The sequence below is a fragment of the Musca autumnalis genome, unplaced genomic scaffold (assembly GCF_047663935.1).
Source record: "Musca autumnalis isolate F117 unplaced genomic scaffold, ASM4766393v1 scaffold_4, whole genome shotgun sequence".
NCBI lineage: Eukaryota > Metazoa > Arthropoda > Insecta > Diptera > Muscidae > Musca > Musca autumnalis.
In genome coordinates this window covers 159,776,987-159,797,294 of record NW_027411977.1, presented here as the reverse complement: position 1 = coordinate 159,797,294, position 20,308 = coordinate 159,776,987, and the positions used below count along the sequence as shown (strand labels likewise).

Here is a 20,308-nt window from a genome sequence, read left to right as displayed (position 1 = left end):
AAACGATCTTTAAAAAAATCAGAGGGAAAGGAGACGGCATCTAATGCACTACAAACATTCTTAGAAGTGTATCGTTCAACACCGAAAAAAAAGCTCACCTAATGAACTCTCTCCAGCGGAATCATTCCTAGGTCGAAAAATGAGAACAGTTTTCGATTTAATAACAAAGCCTCCACCAGCTAGCAGAGAGAGAAACATTCAAATGGAGAAACATTACAACCGGAAACATGGTACAAAACAACGAAATTTCATCACTGGAGATCTTGTCTACGCTAAACACTTCAAATGTAATAAAAGCTACTGGGTTCCAGGTGAAATTATCAACAAAGTGGGAAATGTTACCTACAACATTCTCATTCAAGTGGATGAGCGACAAATTCTCGTGAGATCTCACGCAGATCAACTCAGACCAAGAGAAACCGATCAAAATGTACCTGCAGAGCAAAATGATAATCTTCCTCTTCAAATCCTACTAGAAGACTTCAACATTAGTCCACCAACGGAAGAAGATTTCACAACTCCACCGGTTATGCACCCACAACGTATCACTTCTCGAAGAAACGCTGCCAGTATCCAGGACCCCCGAGAAGTCTCAAAAAGGGAGATGTTAGGGTTCCACTGTAAACAATCAGAAACTAGGCATCATTTTTATTATGCATGCACACATACATACACACACAATCTTGCAACCCTCTTGCTATACTCTTTCTCACTCAGTCAGTCTCTTTCAGTCATTCACCACAAGTAGTAACACGCGCATCAACTATTGTAACGTATTTCGTTTCCAGAATTAAACAGAATAAATCTTGCTTAAGTGTTTTAATTTATCAATAAGTCTTTTATTTATAACATAAAAGCACAACTAAATCTTTTACTCAAACATAAGAGTACAACAATTAGAATATCCAGTGGAGTTTGTAATTTAATTCTGTTAAATTTGATTTGTTGAGTAGTGACTGACTGACTGACTTTTTACACGACAAATTTGGGTCGAGTAAAAAATAGTAATATGGTTGCCGGCGTCTAACTGGCTGATACGCCGACATTGACCATTTGTTCCAGTTTTTTATGTTTTTTCCGTTCCATAACTATTTCAAAAAACTTTTGTTTGAAAACAATTTTTTACAGTTCTCTGTTTCACAAGTTTTACTATTAAAAAGTACGGGAACAAAGCCATTATTTACCAATTTTGACTATATTGAATCCAAAATTGGAGTGGAAAAAATCTTGACCATTAAATTTAATATCCATTTGTCTAAGCAAGCACATCAAAAAAAACCATCATCAATCACACTATGCCAGACAACTAACTCTTATGTTAAATCCGCAGACTTTGTAATAATAAATAATGTTTGAAAAAATAAAATAAAAATATCTTCAATATACCATAACTCGAACTGCGTTCGTTTTTAATCTTGTAAGAATTAAGTTTAAATTTATTTCTAATAAAATTTTCGACATGTGCTGAAGAATATGCACTTATATTTTTAGGCATCAGATTTTTGTAGGAAATAAACAATGCAATCTATAGCTGTGTTCCAGAACTAAAAAGTTTTTACAATTTTTACGACTTTTACACATTTTACTCGAAAAAGCGTTCTCCTACACAAAAAAGTTGTAAAATGTTCACTTCTCTTTAAATAAAAATGGCGCTGAATGACGCTCTCTTTAAAAACTTTTTACACGACAAATTTGGGCGAGTAAAAAAATAGTAACATGGTTGCCGGCGTCTGATTGGCTGATACACCGACTTTGACATTTGCTCCCGTTTTTTGACGTATTTTCCATTTTTCCGTTCCCGAACTATTTCAAAAAACTTGTGTGTGAGAACAAATTTTTTGCAGTTCTATCTTTTAAGAGTTTTACCATTAAAAAGTACGGGAACGAAGCTTATATATTAACGTCAGTGCTATAATTTATTCTGACCGTATCAAGACATAAAAAACTCTTTTTTCTTGTATTATCCCACGTGCAAATGTAAAAACCAATATAAAAGATAACATTACAAATTTACTGTATATTAAATGTTCAAAATCTACTTACACTCACTGAATCAAAGTAAATAATACATCCTTCTATGTATTTCTTCAATTTACTAGGAATAGATTCAATGTCGTCCCATTTGAATAGTGCAATTTCAGTTGTATAGTACTTTGTGGCAATGTTTAATTTGCACGTTTCAACACTACAATCTTCCAATTGTTGTACAAAATATCCGTCACTTCCTCCATTTGCACGCAAAATGTCTGAAATCATAAATGAGAATATTATTTTTAAAGGTTTCCCATTTGGCATTTCCATTTGAAAGTTTGACATTTTTTAGAATAAACATACTCAGTACCGTTTGACGTATGAACATATTGTTACGGAATTAGATTTAACTAATCTCCGTGCAGACGTTGTTTTATTCCCCAGTACGATTTGTACCAAATAAAACAGGGTTCGTTTTAGATTACGTTTCTACAATGCTTTATTTACTTTATTACACTTATTCGGAATCGACTTTAATTACTTAGCACACAGCTTGTCTCTAGTTAGCACGCAGCACTTCTTTAACCGATCTGTTCAGTTCAACGCTTAAAACACAACTCCCCCGTCATTGCCAGTTCCCCTGTATTTATACTCCAAAGTCTCCCTGTTCTAGAGTCCTCTAGAACACATATGGCAACTCCTCGAATCTGTGCAGCGAACACACAGACGCACATTCGCAATAAGCGAACAACCATACTCACATACAATACAATTGGAATACAATTGGACGACAAGCACAGTAATGACGTAACTACAACAACAAACAGATGCAATAAATAAAGAAGTGACAAACTAAACAATAATTACATGACTATGGCAAAACAAAATAAAAGCACATTAATGAAAGGTAAAGTAACATCTAGAATAATGAAGAGAGTTCTACATGGTAGTTGTTGTTGCTTAAATAAAGTAACTGCGTAATAAAAACTTTACGTTACAATTCAAATTTTTAAATTAACGGAAATTAAACTAAACTAACTTAAACCTATCAGTTACATTCGTAACAATATGTTGTTTGTCAAAAAAATGGAATTTACTTGTCAGATCATTTTTCACAACTTTGTTGTTGTAACAGTGTTTTATTATTATTTTTGTATGTTCGTTCTCCTGTTCAATCTGGCTCTGGGTCGATCATCAGTTCCAGGAAGTTGGCTACTCCGATGGGATGTAACCACAGATCCACTGGAGTCAGATGAGTAGGCAGTACATGTGTTTCAGAACTTTCAACGTGAATTACGGCAAGAGTACATCGATGAAATTAATTCTTGGTATAGCGACAAAGCAACATCATATAACACTTTGAGAAACCTTTAATTAATTCAATCGTGGTCGCTCAAAGACGAATGTAGTGAAGTTGTGCCAAAAACATTGAAGCCGTGCGTGAACTCATAATCCAAGATCGCCATTTTATATACATTCTAACATTCATTCGATACTGCATGAACATCTGACCTCTAAAAAAGAAGTTAAAAAAAAACAAGTTCGCGGTGCTTCAATGACGTTTATAAGATCGCCATAGCTGACAAGTAAACATCTGCATGAATGCGAAAAAAAGCCATTCATGAGACACTCACACATAAAACCAACCCTTATTCATTCAATCCACTAGCAGCGAGAAGCAGTGAGTGAGTACAAAAAGAGAGAGATAACTTGTAATTTTCGTACTCACCACCATTCATACTCGCCACAACTCGGTAATCGTCTAACTCACTAAAAGCGGTATGAATGAGATGAGTCCGTTTTTAAAATTTGAACATTATTAGTATTCATTCATCATTTACTCAGAATGAGTAATAAACAGCCGAATGGTACAATATTATTCGAGTTAAAATTCCTGTAGTCAGTTTCACAACCCCGCCAAAAAATTAAACAAAGAAAAAATTACATATTGCAACTGAATGTTGTATTATAAAGGAAACATTTTATATTTATTTTTTTATTAGTTTTTATTAGATGTTACTAAAAAACAAACAAAAATTTATATAACTTAAAACAAATGAAGTTTTGCAATTCATAAACATAACAATTCGTAAGCATAAACAGGTACTCAAACGTAAAAAAATATTTATATTTTATTTCATATTGGAATGAAGAAACATTATTTTCTCTACTGAATCTGGATTAGAACCAATAAGGCGCCGTTTTTCTGAGAGAAGGTGTCTAGCGCATGAAAATATTCGTTCGGAAGACGCGCTGCTTGCAGGAGTTGACAATATTCTACAGCTCGCTTTATAAAGCAATGGATATTTTGATTTATTAAATTCCCACCAATGAAGAACGTCAAAATTGTCGTGCATGGCAACGCTCTCGTTTTCGTACAGCATTAATTCATTTTGAACTTTGTCGATGGTATTTGTTGAATGCAAAGGTTGAAGAAACCCTGAAAAAAGGAGTTCCTTATTTCTTGTTAGAGATTCGGCTTGTGAAAATTTATTTAGATTATTTAGATCATCATTTAAAAAGCTTTCCATTAATGTTTTGCAATTTGCCTTTATATCGGCTTTTTGTTCATTTGTAAACTGCGATAGACTATTTGTTGGTGGAAACGGGAACAATGCCATTTTGTGAAAAATAGTCATGTTGGTCATAACAACATCATCCAAAAGTTTCACCAATTTTTCTTTTAAGTTTTTAATGCACTCTAAATCATCATTTTCTATTTCACATATTCGTTTTAAAAAGTAGATATGAACAATGGCCAAATGTATAATAGAATATTTCTCTGCTTCAAGTTCTTTCGAAGACGATTCAAAATAATATAAAAGTTTTACAGTCGAGATCAAAATGTTAAGATTAATATCACTTATTCTGTTAAGTTGTTGCTTTTCCTGCAATATATTGCCAATATCAATCCAGTTCTTTTGTATAGATTGTAACAAATAATAAATAGTATTCCATCTGGTCGGAGAAAAACTTTTGAGCGTAGTGTTTAACTGTGCATTGACACCAGATACTTTAAAATACTTCACAAGCTTTGAGCCCGCTGTGCATAGGGCTTTAATGTCATCATTTTCATTAATGGCTTTCTCCACTATGTTATGTAATAAATGATTAATGCAATATATATGATCGTTTGATCTAAATGCAGCTACCATATTGGAACCTCGGTCTGTAACAATTATTGCCTTATCAAGATTACAGTTGAACTCTCTTAAGGTAGCGGTAACTTTGTGATGAATTCATTGGTCTATTTCAAGTTAAAAGTTTATAAATTAGTTGATTTCAAACAACATATACTAATGAATATAGTTATACTTACTGGTACAACGCTCCATATTCATGGATCTAAATGCTAGCATTTTCGTGTTTAACTTTCCATTTTTTATAAAGTGTATAGTTAAAGCTAAGTACGACATTTTTAGATAATTATCGCTCCAAAGATCCGAACTGAGGCCATATCCTTTGCCACAGACTTCTTGTATTTCACGTTTAATGGAGTCATAAGTTGTCGTATACATGTTGTCTATATTCCTAGATATATAGTTGTGGGGTGTGGTAGAAGCTTATCTACATCCACATTTGACCCGTGTTTAGCTCCAAGCGTTATCATTAATTTTGCAAATTTCTTTAAACCATCATCTTCAATCATTTTAAAAGATCGACAATTAACTATCATCCATTCGGTAACTGTACGAACTACTTCTGTCTTTGTGTCATTATCGACATCAACTTTGGGTTTGTTTTCTAATGCCTCCCTTATATTCTTATAACATCTATGCTTTACAAGGTTAGAAGTGCTGTTAACATATTTGTAAACATTGTAACAGTTTTTGCATGCCACAACATTTTCTATAAAGGTTCCGTCTTTTTGAATTTTTCCAAAAATCTCCCAAACCTTGCTTTTTCCAATTGGTAGAATAATTCGATATTCTCCTGTTTTAGTTTTCTCTTTTATTTCGGAGATTTTATTACTTTCAGCTGATGTAGAAGGTTCTGATGACAGCTCCGATTCATATGAAGCATCCTATATTATGTTATTAAAATTAGTCTACTTCTTACATTAACTTCTTAAAATTAAAATTCTTACCTCCATGCTGAAGCATACGCATTAACAAACTAAACCAACAATGCAAAGCACATGTCACGTGACAACACAAAAAGGAATAACAAGTGAATCGTTGATGTCAACGCCTGCACGTTGTCGTCGAATTCAAATGAGAGCTATGCCAGCCGTTGTTTAACAAAGGGACATTACTCTCCCATCAATTCTTTCTCATTTATTGTGGACACCAATGAAGTGAATGCACAACCAAGCTTAAAAAACTTACTCATAGCATTCTTATTTGTGTCCACTCTCTCTTGCCGAATGTTGTTAGGTCGAGTTAGATTGTGTTATGGGACGAATGAATACAATCTCCAACAACAAAGAGAACAACGACGCACAACACAACTTCACTGGATGTACTCATTCAAACTCACTCATTGGAGAATTTGTACAATGAGTTACAGTACTAATGAATGAATGGTGTTGTGCATTCATTTGATGAATGCATTCATGCAGATGTTTACTGACAAGTCATGGATATATGCGCATGAGCCAAAAACAAAACAGCAATCGCCAAACAAAAAACAACACAGTTGAAAGTCGTGGTCGACGGTAGCAGAGTTCCGACCACAAACTGCCCCAAAATTCAAGGGGTCACATTCGATACTACGTTCAAGTCGTGCGCACACCCCACAGCTACATGCGATAAACTGAGAAGTAGGAACAAGGTCCTCAAGTCCCTAGCCAGGTGGAGATAGAGAAACCTGTGGCAAGCTATGCGCCTCCAGTTTGAATTAATTACACTGTTCACACACATTTTGGGATGATGAAAGCCCTTGGTGAGTATATTAATAATCCCAATGGACAGATCCGCCGTGAGTCGAACTTCCGCGGTATGGCGTGATGAAATTTTCGCTAGAGACCCTGTAAGTCATCACGAATTAGCGTTTGTTCACCTTTGATTTAGCTTATTTTTGAGATGAGATGTCTTCAGTCAAATCGAATGAGGATTATTTTCGTAGAGCACTTCGGTTCTTACTAAACTCACCAAGGCAGGGTTTAAAAGCCAGCATCTAAAAACATTAGCATTAGCTATAGACTTCAACTGCTACATAATATTGACACACACGGCTAAATAAGCAACCGAACGCATATTTATTTTTGTACATTTTTGCTTATTTCGTTTTTTACGCCTAATCTTTTTTGCGTTGGCATAATCGACATCCACGCTACATATTTAGCAGTCGGCTGACCATTCGTAAGAACGATTAGAGTTGCCAACGCAGTAATAAAAAGGTGCCATTTAATGTCAAAATGCTTCCATCATATGGTAGAACCTAAAGAATACTAATTACACTGTGATACAAAAGTGGACAAACATTTTTTTGCAGGTGTTCTGATGCATAAATTCGGTATTGTCGGAGTCCATGGAAGACGAAAATACCTTTGGTTTCTTTGGGTCACTTCGTTTTTTGATTTTATAACGGAAAAAGGAGGAAATTTAGTTAGCTTTACAAAATGGGGAAAACCAATGAAATCAGTTGAAAAATGCGTTAGTTATGCCATCTTTAGTGTGTTAACTTTATGGTTTTTCCTTTATAAAAGTTTGGTACCTTGTACGTAATTGTTAACTAGACAAATTCAAACTGCAATCATAAGCACCAAGGTACCAACTTTTATAAAGGAAAACCCAAAAAGTTAAAACACAAAAATGCCATAACTCACGAATTTTTCAACCGATTTTATTGGTTTTCCCCATTTTGTAAAGCTAACTAAATTTCCTTCTTGATAAAGGTAAATAGTTACGCAGTTTGGTGTCTTTTACGCTGCCTAGAGCACCAGAAAAAGCATTTTCCTGTTTTTTAATGCGTTTTTGTCACACTTAAATCATGTTAATGATTTGTTGAGTTGTGTTAATAGTAGGAGTTGTATGTCATTTGCTTTTGCTGATGATGTCCAAATTTTGTTTAAAGGAGAATATATGTTTTTGGATGTTCTGCAGTCGTCAATTGATTTCAGTGTCAATATGTTGGTTACTTGGTTGTCTTGTAACGGGCTCTCAGTGAATACTCGGAAGACTAAAGTGGATGTTTTTCGGAAACTTGCAAGAGGATTCAATTAGTGTTTCCATCTATAGTACTACTATAAATGTTGTAAGCTCGATGAAATGTCTTGGTTTGTTTCTTGATAGTGGTTTAGTGTTTGATGTGCATGTGAATTCTGTGGTGACCAAGGTAAACTTTGTTTTAAGAAAGTTGTACTGTTTGGACTTAGTTCTGTCTAGAGACATTAGAATTCAATTGGTCCATGCATTGATTATGCCTCACTTTTTGTATTGTGCTGAGATTTTCGGGGGGTAGTTATGGTTTTGTTTTGCGTAAGCTGCAACTATTGTTTCATAGTGTTATGAGATATGTTTTCTATGTTAAACGTCGTGATCATATTTCTCCTTATGTGAAAGAGTTTCTTGGTTGCACGTTTAAAAATTTTTTGAGTTTGCGGTCTATGTTATTTTTCTATAAGGTTTTTAAGTTGGAGACCCCTTTATGTGTGTTGAGTCTGTTCACGTTTTCTCGTTCTGAGAGGAACAAACAGATAATTGTTCCGCAGTTGACTCCTTTTTTGGAAAAATCGTTTTATGTTAGAATTTCGCGTGTTTATAACAATCTGCCACCATTCTTATTTGTGTCCACTCTCTCTTGCCGAATGTTGTTAGGTCGAGTTAGATTGTGTTATGGGACGAATGAATACAATCTCCAACAACAAAGAGAACAACGACGCACAACACAACTTCACTGGATGTACTCATTCAAACTCACTCATTGGAGAATTTGTACAATGAGTTACAGTACTAATGAATGAATGGTGTTGTGCATTCATTTGATGAATGCATTCATGCAGATGTTTACTGACAAGTCATGGATATATGCGCATGAGCCAAAAACAAAACAGCAATCGCCAAACAAAAAACAACACAGTTGAAAGTCGTGGTCGACGGTAGCAGAGTTCCGACCACAAACTGCCCCAAAATTCAAGGGGTCACATTCGATACTACGTTCAAGTCGTGCGCACACCCCACAGCTACATGCGATAAACTGAGAAGTAGGAACAAGGTCCTCAAGTCCCTAGCCAGGTGGAGATAGAGAAACCTGTGGCAAGCTATGCGCCTCCAGTTTGAATTAATTACACTGTTCACACACATTTTGGGATGATGAAAGCCCTTGGTGAGTATATTAATAATCCCAATGGACAGATCCGCCGTGAGTCGAACTTCCGCGGTATGGCGTGATGAAATTTTCGCTAGAGACCCTGTAAGTCATCACGAATTAGCGTTTGTTCACCTTTGATTTAGCTTATTTTTGAGATGAGATGTCTTCAGTCAAATCGAATGAGGATTATTTTCGTAGAGCACTTCGGTTCTTACTAAACTCACCAAGGCAGGGTTTAAAAGCCAGCATCTAAAAACATTAGCATTAGCTATAGACTTCAACTGCTACATAATATTGACACACACGGCTAAATAAGCAACCGAACGCATATTTATTTTTGTACATTTTTGCTTATTTCGTTTTTTACGCCTAATCTTTTTTGCGTTGGCATAATCGACATCCACGCTACATATTTAGCAGTCGGCTGACCATTCGTAAGAACGATTAGAGTTGCCAACGCAGTAATAAAAAGGTGCCATTTAATGTCAAAATGCTTCCATCATATGGTAGAACCTAAAGAATACTAATTACACTGTGATACAAAAGTGGACAAACATTTTTTTGCAGGTGTTCTGATGCATAAATTCGGTATTGTCGGAGTCCATGGAAGACGAAAATACCTTTGGTTTCTTTGGGTCACTTCGTTTTTTGATTTTATAACGGAAAAAGGAGGAAATTTAGTTAGCTTTACAAAATGGGGAAAACCAATGAAATCAGTTGAAAAATGCGTTAGTTATGCCATCTTTAGTGTGTTAACTTTTTGGTTTTTCCTTTATAAAAGTTTGGTACCTTGTACGTAATTGTTAACTAGACAAATTCAAACTGCAATCATAAGCACCAAGGTACCAACTTTTATAAAGGAAAACCCAAAAAGTTAAAACACAAAAATGCCATAACTCACGAATTTTTCAACCGATTTTATTGGTTTTCCCCATTTTGTAAAGCTAACTAAATTTCCTTCTTGATAAAGGTAAATAGTTACGCAGTTTGGTGTCTTTTACGCTGCCTAGAGCACCAGAAAAAGCATTTTCCTGTTTTTTAATGCGTTTTTGTCACACTTAAATCATGTTAATGATTTGTTGAGTTGTGTTAATAGTAGGAGTTGTATGTCATTTGCTTTTGCTGATGATGTCCAAATTTTGTTTAAAGGAGAATATATGTTTTTGGATGTTCTGCAGTCGTCAATTGATTTCAGTGTCAATATGTTGGTTACTTGGTTGTCTTGTAACGGGCTCTCAGTGAATACTCGGAAGACTAAAGTGGATGTTTTTCGGAAACTTGCAAGAGGATTCAATTAGTGTTTCCATCTATAGTACTACTATAAATGTTGTAAGCTCGATGAAATGTCTTGGTTTGTTTCTTGATAGTGGTTTAGTGTTTGATGTGCATGTGAATTCTGTGGTGACCAAGGTAAACTTTGTTTTAAGAAAGTTGTACTGTTTGGACTTAGTTCTGTCTAGAGACATTAGAATTCAATTGGTCCATGCATTGATTATGCCTCACTTTTTGTATTGTGCTGAGATTTTCGGGGGTAGTTATGGTTTTGTTTTGCGTAAGCTGCAACTATTGTTTCATAGTGTTATGAGATATGTTTTCTATGTTAAACGTCGTGATCATATTTCTCCTTATGTGAAAGAGTTTCTTGGTTGCACGTTTAAAAATTTTTTGAGTTTGCGGTCTATGTTATTTTTCTATAAGGTTTTTAAGTTGGAGACCCCTTTATGTGTGTTGAGTCTGTTCACGTTTTCTCGTTCTGAGAGGAACAAACAGATAATTGTTCCGCAGTTGACTCCTTTTTTGGAAAAATCGTTTTATGTTAGAATTTCGCGTGTTTATAACAATCTGCCACCAAGCCTCAAGACATTTAATTCCTCTTTAAAATGCTACAAGAATAAATTATGTGCTCATTTTAATCGTAATGAAATACAGCGTTCATAAATTTTGTCTTAGTTTGTAATGATATATTGTTGCATAGTTGATTCTAAAAATGATTATTTTGTTATATATTTTTATTTCTTAATTTACATGCTTTTGCTTTTATTTATGTATAATTCTATTTATGATAAGCTAAGAAATATTGTTAGATATAAGTAACTGAGAGTAGTTATGGTATAGCTGGTTTTAGAACCGCTCTGGCCCTATGGGCTAGGTTACTGTGATTGTCAAATAAATTAAAAAAAAAAAAATTGGCAAGCAAAGCTGCAAATATTCGGTGCTTTTGCTAATATTGCGTTAGCATTTTAAACCCTGCAGCAAGGCCTTTCTCCACCAAGAGGAATTTTCCGTGCCCAAGCCTTGTTATTGAAGGCCAATAGACTTGGCTTCAAAATAAATAAATAAAAATCACTTTGGAAATTTTTAAATTCCTTATCTATGCTTCATTTAAATTGCTTTTGCTTTTCATTTGTAAACCAAAATCTTGACAAAATTGACGATTTTGATACCCATAAAATCACAATTATGACAACACTTGTTCGATGTTCATTTAGGTTTCGTTGTTTGATTCTAAACAGAAACAAAATATATGAGATATCTCTTTTCTCACTCTAGAATCAAACCACTAAACAAAATGGTTCGATTAAAACGAGTTCGATGTTTAGGTTAGGTTAGGTTTGGGGATGTGTAGTTTTGACTACGCCACTCGGAGACCTTTCGGTCCATTGTGATCATCCATAAAGAAAAAAGAGAGTTCAGAATTACCTGAAAAGACAGGAGAAGAATAAAGAAAAAAGGGGTGTGGTTTGGAAAGTAGTAATAAATGAATTATTAATAAGAAAGAATAAAGATATAATAAAGAAAGAGAGGGTGGTTTATTAGGCGATGGTGGAAAAAACTGTCAGAGAAGTAGTTACGCTTATGGGTCGCGCCGTCCCAGCCAATTCAGATTTTTGATGATGTTGTTTATGATTGTTGGTTCCATGTTTGAGTAGAAGGTTAAGCTTGGAGGAAAGCGTATTCCTGTTAATCTATATCGCTTTCGAGTTAACATCGGGCAACGACATAAAATATGCTCGATCGTCTCCGTTTCCTCCTCATCTTCACAGAGCCTGCAATAGTCCACGCCATCATCCTGCCATTTGCCGATAAAAGCTCGGATGTTGCAATGGCCGGTAATGACTCCCGTCAATACCCTGATTTCTTATTTACTCAAACTTAAAAGTGAAGTTGTTCTCTTTGTTGAAAGATTCGGCCAAATGGCCCTTGACACGTTGCACCTTGGTTCATTATGCCATAGTTCCTTGGCTTGTTCTTCAAAGAACGTCTCCACCTTCCGAAAAACGTGACATATGGGTGGTTTGATAGAATCAGTGATAGCTTGACTTGTTTATTGAGATCCATATCTTGCCAGTTCATCTGCCCTCTCGTTTCCCACAATGTCACAGTGTCCCGGTACCCAGCAGAGTCGGACAGCGTTAGTGAGGTTCGCCAAAGCAGTTCTACACTCAAGAACGGCCTCAGACTTGATATTGGGGGATTTGAGGACTTTAAGAGCCGGCTGACTATCAACGAAGATAGTCACCGGTTCAAAGATTTCAGCATCCAGACCTTTTATCAACTCTGCGGCCATTTTGATCGCGAAGATTTCTGCTTGGAAAACACTACAGTCGCTGTTCAACCTATATGAGTATTCGAGGCAAAGCTTCTCGCAGTAGACGCCAGCTCCGGTACCTTCTTCCATCTTGGTCTGTATAGAAAGCCAGACCGTCCAGAGGAGGGTTACTACGGATCCAGTCATCTCTACTAGGGATAACGACCTCAAAATCATCAAATCTATGGATTGGTGATAAGTAGTCGCTGAATTTCCCCTGCTGATTCAAGCTAAGGTTTGGCCCTAGCTCCCGAAGAATGCATGCATGATATGAAGAAATCTTTGAGTAATAATTTTTTCCGAATGATATAGTTTTTCCTCAAAAAATAAATATCCCTAACATATAATGAAAATAGAAATAAATTTATAAAATGTCGTACGGAATTTGGAACTAACATTACAGCCCAGTTCAATCAGCTGGGTATTTCTGTTACCTTATATTGTTCTACCATGCATCAAATCGTAATTTTGAGTAAAATATACAGTGACTGTCACTGAAAATGAAGCAACCTGAAATAAAAAATGTAAACGTCGATAACTTGGAAACGAGTTGAGATTTTTTTTAATTCCAAAAACTATTTTGTAGGCTGAAAAGTTGTCTTTGAGATGGCATAGAAAAATATTTCATTTACAGTACCGTTATACTAAAATTTTACCGAAAAACAAAAAATTGGCATTTTTAAATTGAGCATTGAAAATGATGCACCACCTGCGAGAGTTTGCCATTCTCCTACCAGGCGCGTCTTCCCGGGTGGCGGATGGGAAGGGAGTCACTGCAATGTGTGGAGTCGGAGCCGTCCTTGGGCAACCAAAGCCGGACCCAACCCCGCACATCGTGGAGACCCTGGGGGTGTTCGGACCCCTCGTGGACCAAAAATTGGATCGGGGTAGTTCCCTTAAATAAATTAACTAAAATGGGTAGAAAGAACAGGAGAAATAAAGTTACGGTGCAGGGAGTAAATAACCCAGTAGCGGTGGCAAACGTTGGTGTGACCACAAGCCATGTGTCAAGAGATTGTGATCCGGCTGTTTTAGATGTAGATGCCTTGGCACCTACAGCTGTACCTGTTACAAGTGCATCAATTCCAACCCCAAAAATAGATGACGACCCGGCAATTCAAACGGACCATGATTTAGCCAGGGCTGGTGAAAGCCAGTCTACGGCAGACAGGACCGCAGTTGTGGGCAGTGACGACCTTCACGGGACCCTCAGAACTATTCATGACAGTTTAGAGAGGCAAAGTAGGGAACTCCTCGACCAGCTGGATAGGCTGGTACCGGATGAGCATTGTGAGGACACACACCCGGAGAATTGTTACACAATCTGACCCTGACTGACGATGAGCTGGACACCACGATGATCCCGGCCAAGTCTACACAGGAAGTTTGCTGTGACTCTAGCAAAGGGAGTGCGAACCCTGATACCCAACTGGATGCAAGTCTGATTCCGACTGGTCCTGTGTCGGCACTTGCCGACAATAGGCTTCAATAGCAGACTGCAACTGAAACGATGTCCGACGACGGGGAATCTTTCGAGACCCCGACAACGGGCAGCGACTCGAAAGTTGCATCTGCACGAGAAGCATCGGATACGAAGTACTATAAACGTGCTGTATCCTACCTCCGCAAGTTCGTAGGGAGAGATGCGAACTTGCATTCGGCGAGGGAGGTCCACCTCATCAGGGGTAAGCTGAAATTTATAAGGAACTTTGAGAGAACTTACCCGCGTGAATTTCATCGCGAGTGGAAAGGATCTTCCTCCCGGATAAAGTAGTGGAGCCGGTAAGCCTACTGCCTCTGACAAATGTGCTGCGCCGAAACCTATTCAGAAGCTTAACCCGAACCGACAGGTAAAGGAAAAGGCTGATGAGTGCACCCCCAAACCTACAGGCACCCATAGTGATGACCGACCGGTAAAGGACTCTGTCTCAAAGCCTGATTCTGCTCCGAAAGGCAAAGCTGAAGCGGCTGGAAATGCTGGTCTCAATAGGAAGATGGTTAGGCCAGCTAAGGAAACATTGTCTTCTGGAGGAACGAACAATGTCCCGCAGCATAAATCTGTGAAGCGCGTTCGTTCCGCCGAGGGTCCACAGCCTTCGCCAAAGAAGACAATGACTTCTCAGCTGGTTGAACCATCAACCTCGTATGCGGCGGCTGTTGAGCGTACAACCAAGGGGAAGCAACTGAGTACAGAGAAGGCATCCACCTCCTCTGGAAAAGTTAAACCCAAGGCGCACGGTCAAGGACGCAAGAAGCCATACTGTAGACCGGTTGCAGTGGCAGATGATAAAGACCTTCATTTGGCAATCATCGACAGTGCTGACCCAAATGGTAGAATCAGCGACAGTCACTGGTTGCTTTTTGAAACTGGTCTTCGGTCTGCCATAGTTTCTGGACCGGAAGATCAGGAAGACCGACAATTTTGCAGCGGCTTCTTACGAAAGGGTGTCAAGGTTATTAACTGTCTGAACAAGAAGTCACGAGATTGTCTTGTTCGGGCAGTGGGGGCTTTGGCGCTATGTGGGGACGAGCTGATCTTGCGGCGGTATCCCTATCCGATATTCCGTCCAGGAAAATTCTTTCAGCGTGGATTCCTCCTCCTACTGTGGATAAGGAGCTCCTGCTGAAAATGTTGAGATTGCAAAATCCCAACCTCACTACTTCGGGCTGGACTGTAATAAGTCTAGCAACCTGTAACGAGGATGGTGGTTTGGTTGCAAGAGTGGCGGTTGACCCCCCTGGGGAGTTATATCTTAGAGAACGTGAGGGAAAACTGAATTTCGGTTCAGGATGGGTTCGGTTTCAACTGAGTCCACCCCACGAAACTCAGTAAGGGTAGGGAAGCGGCATAGGCTGCGCATCTTCAGATTAATCTACTCTTGTCCCTCACGACCTCTGAAGTGGACATTATCTTAGTCCAGGAGCCTTATATCTATAAGAATAAGGTTTCTGGACTAAGCAATGCCAATTTCGACATCTTCGCCGCGTCCGAGGGGGACAAGGTGAGGACTTGTATAGTAGGTAAAAAGAGCTTAAATCTAATCTTTCTATCTAATTACAGCAACGGTGACTGTACACGGTTAGGCCGGAGCATGGTACGGGGATTGAGGCCCCAGACCCACCAAACCAAGGAACTTGGCGAGCTTAGAAAAACCACCAGGCGACTGTATAACAGGGCGCATGAGACTAAACTCGACATTGATTGGGACTCCTACAAGGTGAGTTTCAAAAAAAAAAAGAGTGAGATCAAGGGAGGTAAGAAAAAATCTTGGGTTAATTTCTGTGAGTCAGTAGAAGGAGTCAACGATGCAGCTCAATCCCACGGCAGCGGGTTCTTTCGTACCGGATTGACCCGGAACAACACAAAACCAATGTTCCGGCCAGCGGCTGCCACCTCAGTGTGTACATGTTCGTATTTGTTTCGTTTTTCTGTGTTGGGAGCAGCATATCCCGGAATGCTTGCTCCGAATTCTTTTGGTCCGTGCCGGGACGGAGGAAAACCCAGGACCAATATATCTGTGCTCAGTTTGTCACATCCGCATCTTCACCCACATCCAACCTTCGGTGAGATGCAATAGATGTCAGGAGTGGGTACATCTAAGGGGTTGCTCTGGACTCGTCCACGGGAGGGACTATGTTGCTGCATGCTGTGTGAACACAGTTCCCAGTGAGTCGTCGTCGGATTACGAGACTCCCTCGTCGTCTGATTATGAAACTCCCCCGCAGTCCCCTCGACAACAACTGCACACGCAGCTTTTAACACCAGCCGTTGTTGTCCCAATCACCGAAAATGCAGCCTTTTTGCAATTGAATTGCAATGGACTCCGAGGTAAGATCGAGGAGATAGTAGATTTTATGAGTCGGAAGAACATCAAGGTCGCGGCGGTGCAGGAAACCAAGCTGAACAACAACCACAGCTTAGAGCATTGTGATGGTTACAATGTTCGGAGGAAAGATTGCACCAGAAGTGGAGGTGGGGGATTGGCTTTCCTATTGCAATACAGACCTGTCCAATACAGACCTATCTCGATTGAGCCTGTCTCTAATGACCCATACATGGAATGTATGGGGGTAGCAGTCAGGTGTGGAGCTGCCGAGATAGAGTTGCTGAATGTATACATCCCGCCGAGAAATAGTTGTATTCCTGATTATAGGCCTGACATTAGCCCGCTCTTGCAAGGTCATAATCGTCTGGTCCTGGGGGATTTTAATGCGCATCATGAGATGTGGCATTCGGCCCTCGGAAACGACCAGAGAGGTACAGCGCTGGCTGAGCAGATTGATAGCTCTACGTTTTGCACGGTCAATGAGGACGCCCCTACCAGAATTAGAGGAGAGTGTCACAGTTCGCCTGACATAACCATCGTGTCACCTGGTCTGACAAATGACGTTACCTGGCAACCCGTCATTTCCCTTGGATCAGACCATTTCCCCATAATTGTCTCCATTAGCAGACCACCCGACTTCATCACCTCTGAACGCCGCACGTTTGTCAATCATAAAAAAGCTGATTGGCCGAGTTTCAGAGAGTTCACCAATCACCGCTTCAGAGAATTGCCCAATCCTTCTGATGTTCGGGTAGCGGAAAGGACGTTCCGGGACATCATCACTGCTGCAGCCGCTCGCCATATCCCTGCTGGTCGAATACCCGAAGTAAGACCAAATTTCCCAGCAGAGGCGACGGGATTAGCAAACGAGCGTGATGAGCTTCGTCGTATCAACCCCAATGACCCCAGAGTCAGGGAGCTGACACTGGAAGTTAACAGGCTGGTCGACAGTTTGTCGAGCATCCCGAGAGTGACAGGGCGAAGAGAAGAGTATTACGTCGCATCAGATCTCTTCCTGCCGAGGATGAACCACCACAATTTACAATGGATGATGTTGCCAATGCCATCAGGAACGCTAAATCATCCAAAGCGTTGGGCCCTGATGGAATCTCCATGGTAATGTTGAAGCAGCTGGATGAGCCGGGAGTCGAGTATCTCACCAAAGTCTTCAACTTGTCGCTAGCCACCCTCGTTGTTCCCGAAGTCTGGAAAATGGGCAGGGTGGTCCCACTACGGAAGCCAGGCAAGGATGCCAGCAAAAGTGAATCGTACAGACCGATTTCGCTTTTGTCGCCCGTAGCAAAGACACTTGAGGCCTTGATCCTCCCCAGTATCAGAAATAGCTATCAAGTTGCCGATCATCAACATGGATTCCGTAAGCAGCACAGCACGAAAACAGCGCTGCACGCCATTACCACATATATCTGTAAAGGACTCAACCAGAGACGGCCGTGCGATAGAACAGTGATGGTGGCTCTTGACTTATCAAAAGCCTTTGATACAGTCAGGCACTCCACGCTGTTTGAGGACATTGAGCAGACAACCCTCAGGCCAAGCTTGAAACGTTGGATAGTCAACTATATGTGTGGACGCCAGTCGTACGTGGAATTCAGGAATAAGAAGTCCAAACCCCGTAGAGTGAAACAGGGAGTTCCCCAAGGTGGGGTGATATCTCCGGAACTTTTTAACCTCTACCTCTCCTGTATTCCACCCCCTCCAGACGGCATTGAGATCGTGACGTATGCGGATGATTGCACGATCTTGGCGTCGGGTACCTATCCTGATGACATCTGTGAGAGACTGAACAACTATTTAACTGATCTTACCACCTTTTTCCATTCGAGGAATATGCAGATTTCCCCCCACAAAATCTACAGCCACTCTGTTCACCACATGGACAGCGCAGTTTGGACGTGAGTTGAATGTCGTGGTCGACGGTAGCAGAATTCCGACCACAAACTGCCCTAAAATTTTAGGGGTCACATTCGACACTACATTTAGTCGTGCGCACACGCCACAGCTATCTGCGACAAGTTGAAAAGTAGGAACAAGGGGGTGCAGATAAAGAAACCTTGTTGACCACATATAACGCGATAGGTCGGTCTGTGGTAAGCTATGCGGCTCCAGTCTGGTCCCCGAGATTGTGTGATTCGAACTGGAAAAAGATTCAAACTTGCCAGAATGCCGCCCTGAGAACAGCGACAGGGTGCCTCCTCAAATCTTCAGTGGACCATCTACATGAGGAGGCAAAAATTCTTCCTGTAAAGCAACACAATGAGATGCTTTCGTTGCAGTACCTGCTTGGATGTTATCGTGTGAGCCATCCCAATCACCATCTTGTGGGTAGGCCCGGCCCATTCAGGGAGATCAGGAAGGATATCCATGCTCTAGAGGGAGAGGTCCAACGATACAGGAGAGAACCCCTAGATCAACAAGCATATCAAGCAGGATTGAATAGCATTCACACGGACGCAGTTGCCAAGGCCTTAAGCAATTATAGTGTGAATAAAGTACTCGGAGTACATCCTCCATCTATCGCAGCTGAGGAGCGTCAGCTGCCACGACAAACTAGAGTAGTTTTGGCTCAACTACGCTCGGGATATTGCAGTCGCCTAATTCTTATTGGGCGGAAATCGATCGCGCCGTGCAAGACATCTGCCCAGTATGCGGCATGGGCCCGCACGACACACAACACCTTTTTAACTGCCCCGCCAAACCTACACATCTAACTCCGGTGGATCTGTGGCTACATCCCATCGAAGCAGCCACTTTTCTGGAACTGGTGATAGACCCAGAGTCAGATTGAACAGAGGAACGAACAAATAAACATAACAAAAACACTGTTACAACAACAACAACAACGATGCAGCTAGGTTTCGAAGGTTACTTTCCAAGGACCCTAAATCCATCAGAAGTATCAAAAAGCAAGATGGTGTGTGCAGACTCTGCTACCGAGACTCTTAACCTCTTGGCAGAGACCCACTTCCCAGGCTGTAAGGATGCGGACACCGTCAATAATGAATGTGACGACCTCCAAATTCAATTTGCATCGCCACGCTTATATCAAATCCTGGAGGAGATCTATAGGGCGTGTTTGACTCTCTCATTTGTACCGGGTCTGTGGAGAGAGGTAAAAGTTACTTACATTCCCAAAGTCACTCTGCACCAAAGGACTACAGACCCATCAGTTTATAATCCTTTCTCCTTAAGACTGTCAAAAGACTGGTCGATCTGGAGATAAGGAGCCATGTAGACACCGCCTCTATAAGCAACGTACAACTCGCCTATATTAAAGGCAAATCTGTGGAATCTGCCTTGCATGAGGCTTCATTGAGAGGAATATGGAAAACTCAAACTTTACCTTGGCTGCCTTTCTGGACATAGAAGGAGCTTTTAACAACGTAGAACTTGAGTCCATAAAACTCTCACTTAAGAAAGTTAACACAAATGAACCTCTAACTTGCTGGATAAATTAGCATATTATTTATCCAGCAAGTTAGAGGTTCATTTGCATTCAGCAGAATTATAAACTCCAGCATTGGGGAGACAAAAATTAGGAAAACAGTAACCAGAGGCACCCCTCAAGGAGGAATGCTCTCACCGTTACTGTGGCTACTTGTTATAAACAATATTTTGACTGATCTGGACAATCAAGTTATAAAAGTTG

General features: G+C 39.9%; 1 protein-coding gene and 1 long non-coding RNA gene across 5 annotated transcripts in view; both read right to left on the bottom strand.

The window, feature by feature from the left end:
• Nucleotides 1-20,308, bottom strand: part of LOC141401410 (alpha- and gamma-adaptin-binding protein p34) — an 86,766-nt gene that overhangs the window by 9,260 nt on the left and 57,198 nt on the right. The window contains exon 2 of the mRNA XM_073981656.1: nucleotides 2,044-2,246. Within this exon, the coding sequence (XP_073837757.1) occupies nucleotides 2,044-2,246 (203 nt within the window). The remainder of the gene's footprint in view (nucleotides 1-2,043; nucleotides 2,247-20,308) is intronic.
• On the bottom strand, nucleotides 2,446-19,621 carry LOC141401412 (uncharacterized). Of its 4 annotated transcripts, none has more exons than XR_012412352.1 (3): nucleotides 13,249-19,610; nucleotides 5,291-11,925; nucleotides 2,446-5,218 (listed from the first exon to the last, which is right to left on the bottom strand). It is a non-coding gene; the product is annotated as an uncharacterized lncRNA (long non-coding RNA). The 4 variants fall into 4 exon arrangements; XR_012412353.1 differs by having other exon boundaries at nucleotides 2,446-7,525; nucleotides 7,823-11,925; nucleotides 13,249-19,609; XR_012412354.1 differs by having other exon boundaries at nucleotides 2,446-9,910; nucleotides 10,208-11,925; nucleotides 13,249-19,608.